The 21,001-nt window shown below is 39.4% G+C and overlaps 1 protein-coding gene across 3 annotated transcripts in view; it reads left to right on the top strand.

The window, feature by feature from the left end:
* LOC148026114 (protein GAMETE EXPRESSED 3-like) overlaps positions 1–10,063 on the top strand; it is a 207,116-nt gene extending 197,053 nt beyond the window's left edge. For all 3 annotated transcript variants that reach the window (XM_087693372.1, XM_087693371.1, XM_087693373.1), the window contains 2 exons: positions 7,676–7,839; positions 8,019–10,063. In XM_087693372.1, coding sequence (XP_087549498.1) covers positions 7,676–7,839; positions 8,019–8,888 — 1,034 coding nt within the window. In that variant the 3' untranslated portion in view covers positions 8,889–10,063. The remainder of the gene's footprint in view (positions 1–7,675; positions 7,840–8,018) is intronic.
* The last annotated feature ends 10,938 nt before the right edge of the window (positions 10,064–21,001 follow it).

Raw genomic sequence — 21,001 nt, 5'->3', positions numbered from 1 at the left:
TGCATAAATTTCTCGTCGTCGTCCAGATCTGCGCTTGCGTTGGTTGTATGCTTCCAGCTCCTAATACGAAGCGCGATTCAACCTACGACCATAGGGCTTTTAAAGCCCACCTTATAGGCCTTCTATCCACCAAATATACTCTTCAATGATTGCCTGTACACACTGCTCTCAATGAAAAACCAATCGGTTTTTAACCCTAAACAAAGGGCAGCCATAGCTTTTGAGCTCAAGCTAATAACCTCTTCAATTTCTCATTCCTTTGGGCTCAACAAACCCTCTACAATCCGAATTCACTTTGATCTACTCAGTTCCCCATTCAAATCAGTAAGGAAAGTAAGAAATCAAACTCAAGATCAATATCAAGTGCTTTAACTACATAGTATCTCTTGATACTTATCTAGTGCTTCTCGCCACTTGTGTTTCTTGACACATCCAAGAATAACTCATTTGCTAGTTTTACTTCAGTTCTTGCAATGACAAACATGAAGATTTTTAATGTGGAATGCCTAATCGATTAAATCCCTTGTAAGTCCCAATCTTGTAAAAGGATAGACGCTGCTCGAGTATACTTGCAATAAGACCTCATTCAAAATATCTGAACTTGAGCAAATATACCAAATTCAATGGTGAAGGCTTTCACACCTGGACAGAAAAGACAATGTACCATCTCATAAGGAAAGACCTCTAAGGATCTATTTGAGGATGATCCAAAAGAGATGTAGATGGCAAGAAGGAAGGTGATGAAGATGGGTTCGTTGAAGAAGTCTAGTCCAAGACAAAAGAGTGGAAAAAGATGAACAACAAGGCTCTAGGCATGATTGCGTAGGGACTATCTGATGATGTATTGCACCGTATCTCTAGCATCAAATATGCAAAAAATGCATGGGATGAGCTTAATAGGATCTTTGAAACTCAAGCTAAAAACTCAAAAGTAAAATTACTCATGCAGTTCTCTAAGCTAGATGTAAAGGATAGTTCTTCTATGACCATGCACATTAACAAGTTTAAGAGCCTAAAAACTCAACTTGCAACTTTAAAGAAGAACTTAGATGAGGATGAAGCCATAGCAGTGCTACTAGCAAGTGTAAATCAAGAACCATATGAGAACCTTGTGTTTACCCTAGTAATGTTCCTAATCTCTCACTCAAAGACATTGAGCATTCTCTACTTGATGAAGAAAGTAAACTTAAAAACAAGGATGCAAAAGAAATCATCCCAAAGGACAACTTCTCGTACACCAAGGGAACTTATAGAGCAAAAGAACGTGGACGAGAATTCAACACCAACACCAAGGATCGGATTACATGTCATTATTGTGGTAAGACTGGACACATGGCCAGTGAATGTTTCCACAGAAAAAGAGCACAACAAGTGCAGAATGGTAACCATCAAAATCAATTCATGAATGAAGAAGATGCTTCCGCTATCAACAACTACTCTGACAGATTGTTTTGAAGAAATTTTCATTGTATCTTTCTTATAGTGGATCTTATGTTTTCCCATAGTGGATTTTGTTTCTGTTAGTGGATCAAAAATGTATAGTTTCAAGCTTTAACTTGACTAGGCTGCTTATGGGCTAGTCTCTCGGGCCATGTCATTATGTCAAGGTAGCAAAAGCTAGCAAGTGTAGAAACTCATGATTTGAAGGGGGATGTTGAAATATATGACAAATGATGTATGCTCTAGGAAGAGATGCTCTGTATCTCATAAGCATAGTGAGGAGAGTGGAACAACCCAAAGGCTACATAAGCATATACTTGGTTCTTATTTCAAGGCAATGCTATTGTACTTTGTACTTCCAATCTATTTCCTTGTCATGTCTTACTTAAGATTGCGTTTATGAGTCCAAGCACCTAATCTTGGAACCTAATTTACTTAAGTAATAGTCATTTTCTCTTATCTATGTCATCACGGTTCATGTCTATGTATTCTATCCTCCATAGCTAAACCATGCTCAAGATCCATATTTCTCAATAGAATCTTCCCCTACACTTCTGAAGGAGAGATGCTATTACATGCCGGAGCTTCAGAGAGTCTAGAGGGTAGACATCCATTAGGGATCCAAGGACATGGTAGACTTCCATAGAATGTTTATATGATGTACCGCACTAGCCTTCTATACCACGAGTAAAGCCATATTGCATATCCTTGACTTTCTTCACAACTAGCATGATGGAGCATGCTATCAAGAGGCTATAGCATGGATAGTTGCTGGATCACACCAATACTCAAGGTGAGCATTTCATATATGCCGTCACCTTTCGTATGAGGCCGGGATGCAGGACACGATTTTCATCATTGAGGCTGGGTCTTGCACAGTGGTCAGCTTGGAGGCTTTACCGAGCCGCCAAGTACTAGAGCCCACAGCAGACTGCTCAAAGGTATGGGAGATTATAGGAAGTTTTACAAGATGGCACATGTGGAAGGCAAGTTGTCATGAGGTTTTTAGCGAGGAATGCCTTTCAGTACAGGCAACTTTGGCAGAGCTTTGGACTTCCATCATCCACCCCCTCCGCGGTAGGTGGAACCAAGTATACAGGTTGAGTCTCAAGCTGGCTCCATCTTCACTTTTTACGCACTTAGGGTGGCCAGGACTTGTTCTTCATGATACAGGCAGGCAGCCCCAGATGGCGATACACCCCCCCTCCATGGCTTCTTGCCCCCATTCCCCCCCGCCTTGAGAGGCTTGTACTCATGATAGATAGAAGGAAGTAGAGATAGAGGGGTTTTTGTTGAAAGGTCGTATCCACCGGGGATTAGAGATAGAAGAAAGTAGAGATAGGAGATGGAAGAGAAGAAAAAGAATAGACAAGAGGTAAGCACGATAAAGATAAAGCACAATGAATTGAATCAATATGTATTGGCAGAATCTGAAATCCTTTGTCTAGCACTACTCAGAAATAATCTCCAAGCATTAGTTCTCCTAGAGCTCCTTCATAGAACAAAAACATGCATCAAAATAACAGCTCCTCTGCTGCTTGGAACCTAAATCTGATGGCTCTATTGGCTTTGAAAGGAGGGTAAAACTCCAGCACACCTGCTCAGGGATCTCCTAGTTCACTCCTTCTCCTTCCAATTCAAAGTGTAGTTTTCAACCTGTCAACAGCGATTGTGACGTGCGCGATTTCGCCCCTCTTTCTTTTTTATGAAAAATCCAATAATTGGCTGAAAAAGCCCTTGCTTTTAACATGCCATCCTAATCTAGAAGCTTTCTTAGCTTTTTCGGATATTTACAATAAATAATAGGCTGAAATTGTCCAAAATTCTAATATTTTTGAACCATTTATGCCACTCACACTAGTACTAATGACTTAGATCACATTAACTCTCTAGATCAATAAAGAAGTCGAATGATGATGCACTCTAGAGTTTTTCACATTCTGCCCGCGTAGTGGCACGATATCCACCCCCTCTAACCTCCGATATTTGCCACCGATGCACCACCTAGGTCAAACACCCATAATGTCAACTTGTCACTTATCATGCATATAAGAAAGCATCCCCCTGGATCATAGATCAAAATACTCGGCATTTGTACAACTCTTGAGCCATACCTAGTACCCCCTCTAGGATCATAAAACCTTGGGTGCATATCATACACTAGAGGTTGTTGAATCTCTATATATATGCTATCAATGTACCCATCAACAAATACATAGCAACATGTTTGCTCTTTCAAAGTCCATGGCATGAAAAGTTGCTTCTAATAACCTTTTTGCTCCTCATCCAACATAAACTGAGTCTCACTTGCATTCAACACATTCTCACCATCACCGAAAATAGTGAAACAATCCATATCTTGAAGCATCTTAGAATTGTCAATCAAGACCTTTGACAAAGCATTCAAAACATTTTCGAGCTGTAAAGCATTACATCTAACATCTTGTAAATCCATATCCTCGAGCTCATGAATTGTTTCAAAAACAATAACTGTATCATCTTGCAAATCATGTGCATCCAACAAGTCACTAATCTCTATTTGAGTCCCTGCATCAAGTAAAACATTATCTTCACAAACCTCTTTAGATGCATTAAGAAAATCTATAGGTGCAATGGCTGAATCTTTCAGTGCCGGATCTTCCAAGGTATCTGTGGTTATCTCAATATCAAACTACAACTTGTTATCCTATTTTTGCTCCTACTCAATCTCTTCCATATCATGCTCGAGAGGTGGTTGATTTGCAACTTTAGACAAATCCGAACTTCTTCTTGTCGCTTCCTTAGATATCCCTACATTATCTTCATCTCTCTTCTGTTTCTCTTCCACAAGTACATCCATGTTTTGCCTTTTTTCTAATTATGTATCCAGTGAATATGTATTTATCGGTGATTTCCAACTAATTATGTCACCAATTTCTTGCTATACATGAGATATTTCACTATCAGTAACTTTCCTCTTTTCAGTTGCATGTAAAGCATGTGTCCATATTTTAGCCTTTGGACCAACCATCACTTGGCCATACATTCTATCCAATTGTAGACCAAAAGTAGAAGCATATACCGTCGCATAAGCATTTCGAACAGCCAAGTCTTCCAACAACTTCTACATATCTCCCTTTTCAAAATTCAAAGCAAGAGGCAATCTCATTTCTTGTGCATGGATCTTGCCATCTTTCCAAAAGATGAGTTGTCATACCCCTTTTCTCTTGTTCTTTTTCATCCAATTTTGCAACCTTCAATTGAAGATCCTGCATGCCTTTGACCAATTCATTTAATACATCTTCCCTAATAGAGGAAACAATGGCAAGTACAGCCATAGGGTTAGCCACAGAAGTGGGTGGCTTACTGGATACTTCAAGTGTTTTACCCGTAACAATGGGCAAGCTAGAGACATGCAATCTTTCTCTTCTTCTATGCTTCTTCACAAGTGCAGTAACAACTTCCTTGACATGTCTCCACTTTATTTTAAGACATGTCTCTGTAGTCCGATCCTCCAACAAATCATCAAGCTTCTCTTGAAGCTCAGGATCAGCTGCCTGTAGAAACAATTCAATTTTCTGACTTACAAGGGCTTGCTGTTCTGCAAGATCCAACTGCTCAAATCGACTTTCAAATTCTCTTAACAATTCTGTAGCCACAAGACCCTTATTGGATTGTAAAACCCACTCCTGAAAAGTCTTGCGCGTAATCAAACTAGTATCTTCAATGTAAAATTCTTTCCTGAGTGTCTTCTTGAAAGCTACCTAGTCAACATCCTGCATGTATAATTCAATAATTTGCGCTTTTAGTTCATGTACAATAACACGTACAAAATACCGGCTCTATGCAAGTTGAGCCACCCCAAAGATTTCTATCTTTTGAGCATAGGTATGTACATATGCAAATACATTCTTACCCTTGAATAACTTCATCTCATGCTCAACTGCTTGTAGAGCATTCATCACAACACTTTTTGTTTGAGCAGAAGCCTGCATCACCTGTTGTTGTTGTTGTTGTACCTGCATAAGCATATTCATATTTTGCACCAACTGTTGCAAAACATCACTAGAGATTGTGTTCGAAGGTTCTCCCATCTTGTCTTTCCTTCTTCTGACGACCTTTCACGTCGAGTTCACCAATGTCGGAGGGATTTTTGTCGAAAGGTCGTATCCACCAGGGATCAGAGATAGAAGGAAGTAGAGATGGGAGATGGAAGATAAGAAAAAGAATAGACAAGAGGTAAACATGATAAAGACAAAGCACAATGAATTGAATCAATATGTATTGACAAAACCTGAAATCCTTTGTTTGGTACTACTCAGAAACAATCTCTAGGCATTAGATCTCCTGTCGTGAACAAAAACGCGCATCAAAATAACAACTCCTTCTCTACTACTCGGAACCCAAATCTGATGGCTTTGTTGGCTTTGAAAGGAGGGTAAAACTCCAGCACACCTGCTCAGGGATCTCCTAGTTCACTCCTTTTTCTAGTTCAAAGTGTAGTTTTCAACCTGTCAACAACGATCGTGACGCGCACAATTTCGCCCCTTTTTCTTTTTTATGAAAAATCCAATAACTGGCTGAAAAAGCCCTTGCTTTTTGTATGCCATCCTAATCTAGAAGCTTTCTTAGCTTTTTTGGATATTTACAATAAATAATAGGCTGAAATTGTCCAAAAATCTAATATTTTTCAATCATCTATGCCACTCACACTAGTACTAATGACTCAGATCACATTGACTCTCTAGATCAATAAAGATGTCGGATGACGATGCACTCTAGAGTTTTTCACATTGTGCTCGCGTAGTGGCACAACAACGGAACCCCATCTTTCATACAAAGACGAAGTGCATACAAGTGAAGTATCACTTTATTCTATCATGCTAGCATGGAACCCTATCTTTCATGCAAAGACGAAGTGCATACAAGTGAAGTATCACTTTATCAAGGATATACTTGATAGCAAAAGCTTTAAGCTTGTCAAGGTACATACAGATGATTATCCTGCAGATCTTCTCATGAAGGGTCTTCCAACAAAGTAGTTTGCTCATTGCCGACAGATGATAGGAGTTGGATAGTATATGTATTTCAATTTTGTACATACTTAGACTTAGCTGATTCTTTTCCTCAACCTTGAGGCACGCTGCCTTTAGATGGGAGGTGGTTTTGAATAAAGGGCCACCATGCCTTTTATATGTGCATGGGTATAAACGCACCCTTAGCACTTGTAGTTTTATATATCTATCTCAAACGTAAGAGAGGTACACTCACACTGTGCAACTCTCTCACTCTCTGTTGCGCAATTGCTGCTCAACTGCTGCTCACATTTTCTCTCTATCTGCCACGGCCATCGCTAACCATTGCATCTCCACTCTCGCACAGTGCAAAGAGTGGCTAGACAATATGGTATCCAGCATGCTATGCTTCAAAGACAGAGTTTGGTAGCAATGGAGCAGCTATTATCATTGGTGCATTTTTGGCACTCCAAACAATCATGTCACTTTTGCATCTTTGCACTCAACAACTCTTGTTAAACATTTTCAGTTGCAATCCTATCAACCGGTTAACCTTGCAGATATGACCAAGAGTTTGCACAGCAATAATTGCTACACAATAAGTTTTATTGCAGCCTACAGGCTTCTTTTGCCAAGGAAAATGTTGTGCAGTTGTAAAGCCTCTAGCATCAGATAATTACAAATCCATACAACATTGTGCATATGTGTAGAGATTACTTTATGGACTTTCTTGGGCCCCAGCTGCATGTCTTTGCTAGGGTTATGACTGCTCACTCTGTGTTCTATGATTTGGTCATAAATCGAATTCCCCCTGACATAGCTACATCCTTGGAAGCAGATATTAGTGAAGATGAGGTGGTTGTAGTGTTCAAGCATATGTCCAAGGACAAAAGCCCTCATTGGAATGGCTTGGCAAGTGAATTCTTTGCAAAAGTGTAGAAATGTGCTTGTCCCACCTTTGACCTCTCCTTGGCAAGAAGTTTGGGAAATGGGAATTATGCTTGAATCTTGGAAGGTGGGAGTTATCAAATTGCTCCCTCAGGTGCCCTCGCCTTGGTGGTCTATTTCTTTAATGGGTACATCTCACGAAGATAGTGCAGGAGTGCATGTGTATTTTTTCTGCTGTGTGTATGGCTTTTGTTTGCTGGCTGTATGGTCCTTGTATATCTGAACATTTTTTTGCTTCAACAACCTTTATAACAAAGAAGATCCTGATAGTTTTCCTTGTTTGTGGTGATCAGGTGACAATAGGCAAATTATCTCTTTCGCAGTTTCCATTATAGTTATATTCATCATCTTGATGATCCTGAGTGTACTCTTATTCATATACTGGAGGAGAAGGCAAGTGGTTCATCGGCAGGAACTCTGCAACACAGTACAAGAAGCAAAATTTCGACATCCTCAAGTAAGTATATTGAAATCTCTAGGCTCAAAGGCAGAATGCCTTAGTGTATATAAGACAGTGAAATCCATGTTTGATGAGTTTCCTTTTGTGATTCTTTTCAAGTGCTGTGCACAATATTTTAACAGCTCTAGTCATTTTGATAGGAAGGTGTGTCTTATTGTTTTCAATTAAAACATCAGGGGCTACTTTTGAAAAGGAAAAGGGTGTACGAACAAACTCTGAAAGTCTTGCAAGCCAAACTTGAGCTTGAGCCTCATTCAAAACGAATTTTGGAGCACTTGCAAGTAACACTTGAAGGTCTCCATTTCATTGAGAGATATTTGGCATCATTTCCTTCAGATACACTGCTTGACTTTCAACAGGAGAAGGTGCAAATAGATACAAGCTTGGTACACAAGAATCCTCATGACAGCAAAGAAAGGCAAGCATCAGTTTGTTGGCTTAAGACGTTTTTCAACTCTTTCCTGCAAAAAACAGTTGGATCCAAGAGGAAAGAAGACATAGAGGAAGAACTGCATCTGCTTTCTTCCTACATTGATAGTTCAGCAAGTGGTCCTACTCCTACCAAAATAAGATTCATTCAGGAGATGCGAAGATCTAGATCACAAGTTGACCCAAGGGCTGCAATCTCACACAGCACCAAGTCAGGCTTGGATGTAAACCAGAAGGATAGTGAACCTGTTCAGCTGTCTGCTGATGAGTATGAAAACCCTTTGTATGATCAAAGGGAGCAAACCGTTTCAAGTTCTGCCAGGAAAAGGACTGTGACATTTTCACCAGTTGATGAGGTTTTTGAAGAGAATGGCTGCAGTGGCTCTAATACATCTGATGAGGCAGCAGGAAGTGCACAGGATTGTGGAGTGTTTGATCTGGCTACAATTGAGACCAGACAGGACCATCAGATGGCTCTAGTCACAAGCAGGATGGAAGCAAGGAACATTGGTGGGGAGCTGGGCATGTGTAGCAACTCCGAACATCATACTGGTGACCATGATGAGATGGATCTAGTCACAAGCAGCATGGAAGCAAGGAACATTGATGGAAGCTAATCATGTCTAGTGACTCCAAACATGATACTGGTGACTCGGACCTGCTAAGGACCTGTGCCTCGTGATTTTATCAAAATGTGTGCATTCTTTAGGCAGTTTGGTGTGTCACATGTACACAATTTTTTCTTCAGCGAATCCAAGCTGTGTAGAAGAATGATGTATCCTCATATGTGCCAGTCAGAATCTAATCGGAGTCATCAAGTGCACATCGAGGGTAATCGACTTAAAGAACCATCCCATATACACTTTTCCCCGATGAAACATGTGTGCTGCTTCTCTGAACAGCCGGTTTGGAGCACTGCAGCTATCCATCTTCCCACACATTTCTTCAGATGCTTGTGGTAACCACTGCAAGAAGCCACAAGATGTGCTACACTGAAACTAATCAGTTAATCCAGATGTGGGAAGTGTCACCAAAGCAAGGCAAGTGTTTGTGTGGAAAACTGAGTCATCCAAAGTTCATCTTAGAGTACCTGTATGGTGTGCAAAATCATGCCCAATCACCTTGTAAATACTTGCTGTGTAAGCTGATGCTTGGATATTCTGTCAGCTCAACACAAGCAATATGATGTTCTCTCTGAGGTGATCATTCTTTGATTCAATTTGGGAGCCAAAGTGCTCTTCAAACATGATCCAATTTGTCTTTTTACGTCAGAAAAAGGCCTGCAATGAACTTCTGGAGTGGAAATACTGCAGGCAGTGTTCACATTTGACACCAATCTGTGGATTACTACATTTCGATTATGCACCTTTTGAAACCAATATAAGGTAAAGATATTTGCATGGAGCAAGTACATGTTCATTCACCAAATCTTTCCCTAAAAAGGAGGTAAGAGTCCTGGAAGGAAGAAGTATCCAAAAAATTTGTCTTAAATAGTGGTAAAACATATCCATAGGAGAAATATGAATATCGCCACCATAGCTGTTATTATATAGATAAGAGTGTATCAAAACTACTAGCTGGCCCAGCTAACAACCAATGGTGCTTTGCATGGTGGGCATCATTGCAGAGCTCGCAAGGCTACATCTCACTCACTTCTTGTTTTAACAATTAAAGGGAAGCAATTGTGCTATTCAATCAAATAATACACTTCATGTGCTATGAAAAGCGCGCACGGCACATAATGATGTAAGTTTCTTAAGTCACTTGAAAGTATGACATAAAAGGGCAGGTATCAAATATAGGTTTGATGTGAATAAAACAATTCATTCTTTTGAAGATATCATTTTTCATGCAATGCATCATCTACCCTCATTGTTGAGCATGCTTTGCTCAAAGACAACCATTAGTTTCTTTGTCTCAATATTTTTCAATCTATAGTATTGAAAGATTTGTTTCGCAACCCCAAAAAAATTCACCTTCTAAGGATTCATAATGAAACATAGAAAAAATGTACACCTGGCATACATGCAATGATGTGCAAAACCATGCAAACTTAAGAGATGATAAATTCCACTCTTGAATTCCCAATTTGATTTTTTAAGGACCATTATATTTCTCAAAAGAAAAACAACACCCTTCAAGGACTCGCAATGAACTACTATCAAAGAATTACAAATGTGATAACATTGCAATCATTAGAAGTGAAAAGAAAGAACAAAAGTGCTACAATGTAAAGCAAGCTAAAGTTAAGCGCAAGAAAAGCAACACAACAAATGCATAATTTAACAAAAGTCTTTTAAAAAGCCTTCTTTTTTGTAAATGTGTTCAAGCTAAGCACAAGAAAAGTAACACAACAAATACATAATTTAACAAGATTCATTTAAAAAGCTTTCTTTTTTGCAAATGCGCCTATTAGTAAACATCAATTACTAATAAGCATTAGAGAAGTCTTATGGTATATTATTTGACAAAAATATGCAAGGTAGTATTGTTATTCTTTTAGCAATCTTTAGTATACAAATAAGAGGGATTTTTCAATACAATTGCATAATCAATTTTCATCCAAGTGCACATTAATCTTCAAAATGAAGTATTTTAACATGCTTTATATTTATTTCATCAAAGTTTATTATTCACAATGAATTTTGGCAATTGTCCTAAGAAACATGATATGGCTTACACACCAATAATCAACAAAAAATTACGATGCAAGTATTCTTTAGTTGTAAGGATAGTAAGGATTTTGTCACAAAAACTTAAATATATTGTGGTAGAGTTACTATGTCAAAGAGGCAATAATGTCCAAAAGGTGAAGTTGGTCAAAGTAAAATAGCTCCTCGATTGGCAATCATATGTTATATAAGTAGGATGGAAGTCCTCGCTTGAGGGACATCGCTTCGATTGTGAGAAGTATGAGCTTTGGTCTATTTTTTAAAAAACTTTTTGCTAAAGATTGAGGTAGTTATTGTAGATTTGTGCATTCCAATGGTATGGGACACAAAGGTCAACTTATGCATACCTTTGTAATTTGTTCATGATAGCTTGGACTTAAGAATGGTTGATTGACTCTAAGCTTCATTTAGAAATCTAAAATCTAGTATTAGATTTCTATATTTTTTGGATGACAACAATGGTTAACATGTCTTCCCCTCAGCAATGCATCCAATGCATGCATATTGCAATGGGTCACAAAATGTTAAGAAGGAAAAAGAAAAGTTTCCGATGGACACTAGTACAATCAACATGTGCCTTAGTTTAAGAATACTAGGAAATATATTATTTTGCATGATAGAATATGACTCTAAAGGATAGGCACATACATGTATACACCACATGTACATAATTTGTGGCATTGTAAACCAATAGATTGAAAATTTATTCTAAACCAATTGAAACTACTAGTTGTCCGTTAGAACCACTAGTTGTACTTTACGATCATTGGACTTGCAAAGCTCACGAGGCTTCGCCTCATTCACTTTGTGCACAAAAGAATAAATCGCATGCTTTGCATGCAAAGTATCAAGCACTTCGTGCATAATGTGTAAAATGTCAAGAATGTCATTAGGCTATTTATTGAGATTATTCACCAAAGCATATAAATAATTGTATATATATATGCACTATAATAAGCAGCGTATGTATATCTACATGCGATAATGCATTCACTTGTGAGATATTGAATCTGTGGAGAGAGAGAGAGAGAGAGAGAGAGAGAGAGAGTGTGTGTGTGTGTGTGTGTGTGTGTGCACGTGCGCGTGCACTTGGGCATGCATATGTGCACGCACTATAGCACTATTTGTGCACCTTTGCTTATGGATATTAAATCTACAAAATAATATTTTCAATGTGAGCAACACAATTTATTAATTTTCCATGGCTATTTTTAGAGAGATTTGCTTTATCTCTTCTAGGCTCATTTCATTTTCTCCTCTCTTTTCATAGGTCATTATGCACATGCTTTACACAACATGATAGTGCACAACCACCCACAATACATATAATAATGTAAGACCATGCTTTCCAAAGCATCATGATGTAACTTTTTGAAAGAATTGGACATAAGAAAACACAATCGAATTTAAGTAAAAAGTTAAAACTAAAACAAAACAATGGAAAAAAGTAGGGCTATGTAAATTGAACAATTATACTACACATGGGCCATAGTTTACTTATTCATGGGCCTTAAGTCCATATAGTGAGACCAAACAATGGAGGTGTACAAAGAGGAAAGGACACAGATAGAGATAAAGAACATATAAATTCATATTCTTTCCCTTGTTAGGTCCCCCTTTACATGGCCATATCTTCTTTTTATAGTGCTACCCATTCCCTATTATGATGGTCTCCCTCAGACAACATTGGCATGACCTGTTCAACCAAATGACAAATTAGTCTAATAAATCCAACTCCTTTTGCACTTAAAATGCTTGGGGGGGAGAGAGAGAGAGAAGCTTACTCATTACTCCTATCATTCAAAATTTGTACTATTCTTACATTCATAAGATACTGATAAATTATAAATAGAGACTGAAGCACCATGATGATAATGTGCATATAAATACCAAGCCTCTCTCGAGAATCAAGTCATAATCATAGCCACACACATGCGCACATCACACACACACACACACACACACTTTGCTCTTGCTCTTACAATGACTCTTCTTATGGCGGTCTCATTACGATAACATTAGCATGACGTGTTCAACCATCTTACATTCATTGTACTATTCTTACATTCATAAGATACTGATAAATTATAAATAGAGACTAAAGTACCATGATGATAATGTGCATATAAATACCAAGCCTCTCTCAAGAATCAAGTCATAATCATAGCCACACACATGCGCACATCACACACACATTGCTCTTGCTCTTACAATGACTCTTCTTACGGTGGTCTCATTAAGATAACATTAGCATGACATGTTCAACCATCTTACAAATAAGTCCAATAAATCCAACTCCTTTTGCACTTGAACTAGAGAGAGAGAGAGAGAGAGAGAGAGAGAGAGAGAGAGAGAGAAGCTTACTCATCACTCCTATCATTCAAAATTTTAACTATTCTTGCATTCATAAGAACTGACAATTAGAAATAGAGAACGAAGTCCCATGATGACAACATGCATATAAAAATCAAGCCCCTCTGAAGATCAAGTCATAATCATAGCCACATGCGCACACATGAGAGAGAGAGGGGGGAGAGGGGAGAGAAAGCCTTTGCTCTTGCTCTTACAATGAAATTTTTTCTCTTGATTCCCCTCCTCAACAGTTTCCTTTGCATTATCCCCTCTCCCCCCTCTCAAAATATTTAACTACTATTATAGAAGAAGGTGAGGTGTATTTTGGTGCTTAAATATATGATTTGTAATTTTGTGTGTGTGTGTGTGTGTGTGTGTGTGTGTGTGTGTGTGTGTGTGTGTGTGTGTGTGTGTGTGTGTGTGTGTGTGTGCGCGCGCGCGCGCGTGCCATTTTCTCTTTCAACCCCTTGGGTTTGAGTTTGTCTCCTACTGAAGAGGTGTGCATTATGTGCTTATGTTCTTTCCTTGTTTCTCAAATAATAGTTCAAATGTAGAGACTTGGAAATATTGCAATGGAATGCACTTCCTTAACTAGTATCTTTTCCATAGAGCAAGGATAAGCTTGATCACACATGCATTTTGTAAATCTTATAATACAGCATGTAATCATGTCATAATGGTATTATTGCTATGAAGCACTTTGTTTCTCCCTCACTATTTATTGGCATCCATGTTTATAGTGTGCCATGCACCTTGGGGCATAAAGTGAGCATATGTTTTGCACTCCCATGGCTAGTAGCACTATCAACCAAGTGAGGCCTAGTGTACCATACAAATATGAGTGAGGTTTAATGTATCATACAAACCATAGTAGAGATATCAAAGTTTAATGTGCCTTATGGCTTGGAGAGTACCAAATCCACAACAATAGAACCTTAAGCTAACCTATCAGTACAATCAAGCCATTTGCATGTGCATGGGTGCATGCATGTCCACCTCACATGGAGTTAACAATATGCAATAAGTTAATGGCTGAAATAAAATCATTTTGTGACTCCACACCATAGTCATTATAAAACTTAAATGGCATCAAAACCAAAATCTAAACATCACTGATTTGAAGTTGTTTGCAAGTTTACACTTTACATTGCTTATCTCCATGCACACTTGGGTGTCTAAGTGAACATTCATATAGTTGCTTGATACAATGTATCCAACCTCATCATGTACTCAAATTAGATTTTTTTGCTCAACTATATGCACCATCATAATAATGGTGAATGTAAGTAGATGTACAAAATCTTCCAATCATGGAAACAAAATTCACACAACTAGATTATTTTCCAATTTGTGTGCTATTTACACTAAAAAGCTTATTGTGACTTACATAAGACTGAAAAGCTTAGCAAGATGACATGCTTGGCAATCAACTTGAAATGTCTAGATAAAATATTTTCAAAAACAATATTCCACTGCTTCTAGAGAGAAGAAAAAGAAGAGAGAGGTTGGCTACTATTCTAAATATACATGGTGTGGTCTTCTTAGCAACCACCATAGCCAACATGGCAACTACCTTCAAGAGGGCAATGCCCGAAATGACGAAGGTGAGCTTGTGAGTGTTTGTGCTAATGGGTCTTGTAGAATATGATGATATAAGGGATCGACCCGTGGCCATGATCAACAAAGTGAGACCTGGTCACCATTTGTTCATTGATGGCCATGGACTTTGCATGCACTGGGATTCAAATCTCTAGCACATAGATCTACTAGTATTGATTAATTGGTGGGTAGTGCGTCCAATTTGAAACACACATCATACTCAAAATTATTAATGGATGACAAAAGGATCAATATTATACCTCACATAGAGAAGAGAGGGCACTTGATCTAAAGAATAGCTAGTCGAAGAGAAGTTTCATGCCATGGTGCATTTGTAGATGACCTTCTTGGGCTCACTTCACTTCATGTATGACCTTACACCTACCATTGTAATACATCTTGGTGCTCTTCCTTCCTAATCATGCCACATCAACCTGATTGTTCTTCATTAACATACTCAATTTAGCCTTATCCATCAACTGTCATCAATTTAGATCAATCTTGTTGCCCTCATGGAAAGGGAGTTGGTTGCTATAGCAATCCCATGGTATTGGCAAGGTTATGATTATGTGAAGCCCTAAGTACCTAAGTCATATTTTTGTCAAGAGATGAGCAAGAGCAAGAGCAAGAGATGAAGTATGACAACAAGCAAGGTAAGTAAGATTATGGATCTCATACGTATAGCACGAGGAATTGCTTATAACACCCCGAGGAGCTACCTTATTAGAACATGTAAGACACCATGTCAATTCAAAAGAAAGTGTATATTTATTATGTTGACTTACAATTTTCTTCTTAAAAAGGGGTTTTCTAAATATGCTCAATGTAAATTCACATTATGGGTCTTTTTATTCAAAAATCCTCGAAGGCACAAAGGGGGGGGATGTGTCTGTTTGAGAGCCCCAAATAAAAGCCTGGCCTCCTTTACCACCATTCTTTGTCTTGGTATACTAAGTGTTGATTTATTTTCAAAACACTAGCCTATTTGCTTGGGATCTCCCTACTTCATAAGGAGCCTATGCCTTTTTCAACATCCACTCTTAGCTATTAGTTTGTACCTTTCTCATTCAAACCAAAAGCATATGTCTATAAGAAAAAAAACTAGTGATTTCTCTTTGTAAACTCCTCATCAATAACAACCCTCAAATAGCAATGTACCCTCCCTCCACAAAAAGATAAAAGAAAAAACTATGCCTACAAAACCCTACCCTACAATTTTGTTGGAATAGACCTCACTTTTGCTAATGGTTGGGTGCTTTCTCTTCTAATCACCTTCTCATCATGTGACATGCTAAGACCACTTGCTTCAGTCTATGAGGATAAACCCTCCTCCATGATCTCTCTACAAGGTCAAATTGAAGATTGAGACCCAATATCCTTCTCATAACTAGACTTGGGAAGGGTACAATTGCATCTCAGGTCCCCCCTCAAGTCTTTGGGTCCTTGCTTTTTCTTTTAACCCTATGCACGTGTGAAATATCAAAAGCATGCTTGAGATATGAACTTCATGCTCAACCAAATTTTTTAGAAGAATGCAATATCTGAAAAGAAAAGCATTCATCATACACTCTTATGTTAGGCCACCAAATATGGATGCAATGAAAAAATTTAGCTAACTTGGTCGTGCATGTCATGAATGGTACACAAGACATAGGGTTCATTGATTGAATTTCATCTTAAAGCACTCCTCTCAGCCCTAATGAACAAAGACAACAATCTTCACTCTATCATGTGTTCCAAATTCTTTGAATGAATCAAATTAGAAACCTACTTTAATTTTGTGGAGATTAATTGTTTTGCGAAGGAATGAGAGGGAGGGTATGTGTGTGTGTAATTTTGTGGGAATGTAGTATTTCGTGAAAGCGGAGTTAGAGAGAGGGAGAGAGAGAGAGAGGGCATGAACATATGGCGAGCGTAACGTAGAGAAAGGGTCAGCACAATCATGGTAGGTCTTCCTTCCCTTGGGCCAACTCGGCAGAAAGGATCTAAGGTATCATCATCATCATCTCATCATCCATCAAATCATCATTCTTACTAGCAACATTTCTACAAGTCTTATTAGAGAGCTGGCCATGCAACTCCCTTTTGCATTCAATCCAATGTGAGGAAGGCAATGGCATAGCCATTATGGATACAATACTTCAAAGATCCCTCGCAATGGTGGGAATCGAGATAATTGCAATAGCAAGGTAGTTTGCCCCAATATATCTAATTATGGTGTATTGAACCTCTATATCTAGCTATGACATATTCAACCTTTACCAAATATGAAATCTTATGAGCTCTCATAAAAACATGGCTTTTTCTTTTGCCCCACTGCAACCATAATCCAGTGCAAGATCTCTTAATTTCAAGCACAAAGTGACAATAGAGACCTTATGGTTGGATTGCTAGTAAAATCCAACTTGAGGTTTTAAAGAGCTCAAAAAAATTTCATCAATGTTAACACTTGAATTTGTTGGAATATCAAAGTTGCAACATAGAGGAGTGTGCATAAGAGGGAGAAGAGAGCTCACAAAGTACAAGAAGAAGATCTTGCTTATTTAATTGCTCAAGAAGTTCAGCTAGTAAACTCTCTTCTACTCTGAGAATGACCCTTAGGGCTATTTATATAGCCACCATTGAAGCTAGCATTAAGGTTTCCCCTATCCGCTAGTCCATTCACACCTCACCTTCCCTCATGCACCATTGCTTACATAGGGTTCACATGCTTTTGGTGCTTTAGGGTAGTTAGGACGTTTACTGATGATATGTCATGGTTGCTTACATTTATTACACTTCATCATGTTGGGATATTTTTTCCAGTTGTTGCTTACAATATGTCATTTTTTATTACAAAATGAACATTTAGTAGAAATAGTATGGACTAAGAGTTGATCACATGTTGTTGAAGTAGATGTTGGGGGTAAACGCGCCTCCGCCTAGCCGCCCACGTATTACTACACTGATAGTATCCGCCATTGTACACTGCAGGTGGCGCCCGCCCGTCACAATCACTTATTCTTTATTCTTTTAGTGATAGTTTGAATAAAGGAAGGCCCGACCACACATTGTGGTTGTTGGAGTTCCCATTTCAAGTCTCTCTCTTTCTTGCTCTTGCTCTCCTGCCATAGCTCTCGCGTGCAAGCTTTGATCCTTCTCACCTTTCAACTGGTATCAGAGCTCGGTTTTCCAACTCTTGAGCTTGGCTCGTAGCACTCTCAACTTCCCATCGACTCCCTACTCGCATTGGGTCTCCATCTCGACAGCCATAGCCGACTCCCTCGAGCTCCCGTCACTCCCCAGCTTCTCGAGCTTCTTCCCGACATTGTTGGGCACCCTCAAGGCATTGTATCAGAGGTATTGAAGCTTCTTTTTCATTCTTTACTATTGGTTACAGGTTAGGCACGGCAGGGGCAGCTATATCCAAGACCCATTGAAGCTTGAAGGTGTCATATCTTGGCTTGAGCCTTCTATGGTCTCTATGCCCTTGCTCTAGGGCTTGAGTGGCAACCCTTGTGGCCCCCCATTCAGCCCCTTCATCACCACATTAAGCAGCTGGTCCTGTAGCAAAATCTGCGTTGTTTGCACCTGGTTTTCTACAAATCTATTCAGCAGCTCCTCCATTCAATCATGGCTATGCTCAACTTCCTCATCATTGTGGCACACTTGGCAATGATAAATGCAATGTATTGATGCTTATACTTGGCTTTGGACCTTCATCTTGAGCTCCTATTGGTTGTGTATACAATAGCAGGTATGTTACAGATCTGTGACAATCATTTCTTCATCACTTGGAACTCCTATTTGCATACATTGATGCCCGTATACCATTAGATGTATGCCAAATGCTTGGTGATTGTAATGCTATTGATTTGCCATCACTTTGATGATCATTTGGGCCTGCAAATACACAGTTTTGGACTGTAGTTGTATGCTGTAATACAGTGGGCTGATGCTACATTACATGCTTTGGGTTATGCCTATTGTCTCCGGCCTTATGTCTTGGGCTATCCAATGAGATATTGATGCTTTGAGATATGACTTTGAGTCTTTGGTTCCGGATACTTTTTTTTTGTAAAGCTAGAGCTTATTTCAGCCTACACTCATTGACTTTGGTTTATGCTTGACATTGGTATATGCTTTGACAGTTGATGCTCTTTGGGTACATGCTTGCCCATCGTCTATGGCTTGATGCTCATGTTACAGTGATTATCCCATGTACTTATTGTGTTGGGGATAAAGGCGCCTTTGCCTAGCCACCCGTGTATTACTACACTGACAGTCACCGCCACTACACACTGCAGGTGGCGGGCGCCCGTCACCGTCACTTTATTCTTTATTCTTTTAGTGACAATTTGAATAAAGGAAGGCCCGGTCACACATTGTGACTGTTGGAGTTCCCATTTCTAGTCTCTCCCTTTCTTGCTCTTGCTCTCCCGCCATAGCTCTCGAGTCCAACCTTCGATCCGTCTCTCCCTTTCAATTGGTATCAGAGCTTTGCTTTCCGACTCTTGAGCTTGGTTCGTGGCATTCTCAACATCCCATCAACTCCCTACTTGCATTGGGTCTCCTTCTTGGCAACCATATCCGACTCCTTCGAGCTCTCATCACTCCCCAGCTTCTGGAGCACCTTTCCGGCATTGTTGGGCACCTTCAGGGCATTACATCAGAGGTATTTGATCATTTTCTTCAGGGTTTACTTTAGTTCTCAGGTCTCATAGGCTGTAAACAAGTTGTGGCCAGCCATAGCTCACACCTCTTGGAGCTTTCTTCACCTGGATCTTGCTTCGAGCCTATCAAGGCTTGCTGAAGCTTGGTGTAGGCCTTATTTGGCCCCCATTGTTGACACGTGGGATAGTAGACCCCCCCCCCCCAAGCCAGCTCACGTTTTTTTTTGCGCCTGTTTCAAAATCTGGCCCAAAAATCACTCTTTTTGCGGGCATTTGAAACCCGGTTCAGGCAAGGTAAGAGTCTAAGTTGGGGTTTTGGCACGCTCGGACGCAATGGTGATGTGAGATTTGCCAAATTCTGATGACAGAATCTTCTGCAACAGATTTCAAGTCTGAGACAGCACGTATTTGTATGCCTGTGCTTGTTTAGGCATGACTATATAACCGGTTTGATACCTATTGCATCCCGATTGATTGGGGGATTGAAGCTACATGTAATGCTATGATTTTGGCCTGATTTTGGTGCTGAAATTCTCAGTTTTGAACAGTAAATCACTACTGTACACAGTTGGGCTGAAGTCATTTTATTCATGTATACTTATGCCTATGCTTTTCGGGCTATGTTTCGGACATATATGGTGATGTATTGACACTTGGGGCTCGACATAGAGCTTGGTTTTGATTCGGGATTGTTGGTTGAGCTTGAGCTCACTTTGCAAAGCATTTGGATGCTTCGTCTTGGATGTACTTATGGCATGTATGTTGCTTATGTCTGACCGATCTTGACATGCTTAGCCTATGCCATTACTACATGCTAGTTACATTATTTGAAGCCTATTGCTACTGGAGCTCGGTCTTGGCTTGACCTTGGATTCTCGGAGCTTACTTGAGCTATTTATTAGCTTGCCAGAGTTGTATCTTGGAATGTATTTGATGTCTTACATGCTTATGGATGCTACATACGGATGCTCTACCGCCTACATATTCGGGATGTACTATTGATGTATTGTCTTGGACTTATGTCATTGGCACTGTGTCTTGCCTTGGCTTGAGCTCTTGAGCTCATACATATGGCTTTTGTGCCAGTGGGAGCATTCTTGAATGCTTATCAAACATTGAGCAGGTGGTACTTTTATACATTGAGCCGTTACATGCTATTGAGCAGTTACAGACACTTGAGACTTTGGGACTTCTTACCTTTTGGGATGATACATCATATGTCTTGGTTCACTATATGCTTATGAGCTAAGTCTCAGTTTTGGATCCGTATCTTTGTGAACTGACACCTACTTGTGTCAAGTCTTGGTAGTGGCAGGAACACTTTGCCCCGTTGCCTGGGGGGTGTGCCTACTCACTGGCAGATGTTTGTATGACATACTTGGATGTTGGATTCATGCTTATCAACCGTCATATGCTTATGCTATGCCCGCATGATGCCGGATTTGTTCTTGGCAG

Source organism: Lygodium microphyllum, chromosome 14 (assembly GCF_053477565.2).
Source record: "Lygodium microphyllum isolate KBCC chromosome 14, Lygodium_microphyllum_v1.1.10, whole genome shotgun sequence".
Taxonomy (NCBI): Eukaryota; Viridiplantae; Streptophyta; class Polypodiopsida; order Schizaeales; family Lygodiaceae; genus Lygodium; species Lygodium microphyllum.
The sequence above is the reverse complement of the archived record's forward strand: the minus strand, read 5'-3'. Positions and strand labels throughout refer to the sequence as shown.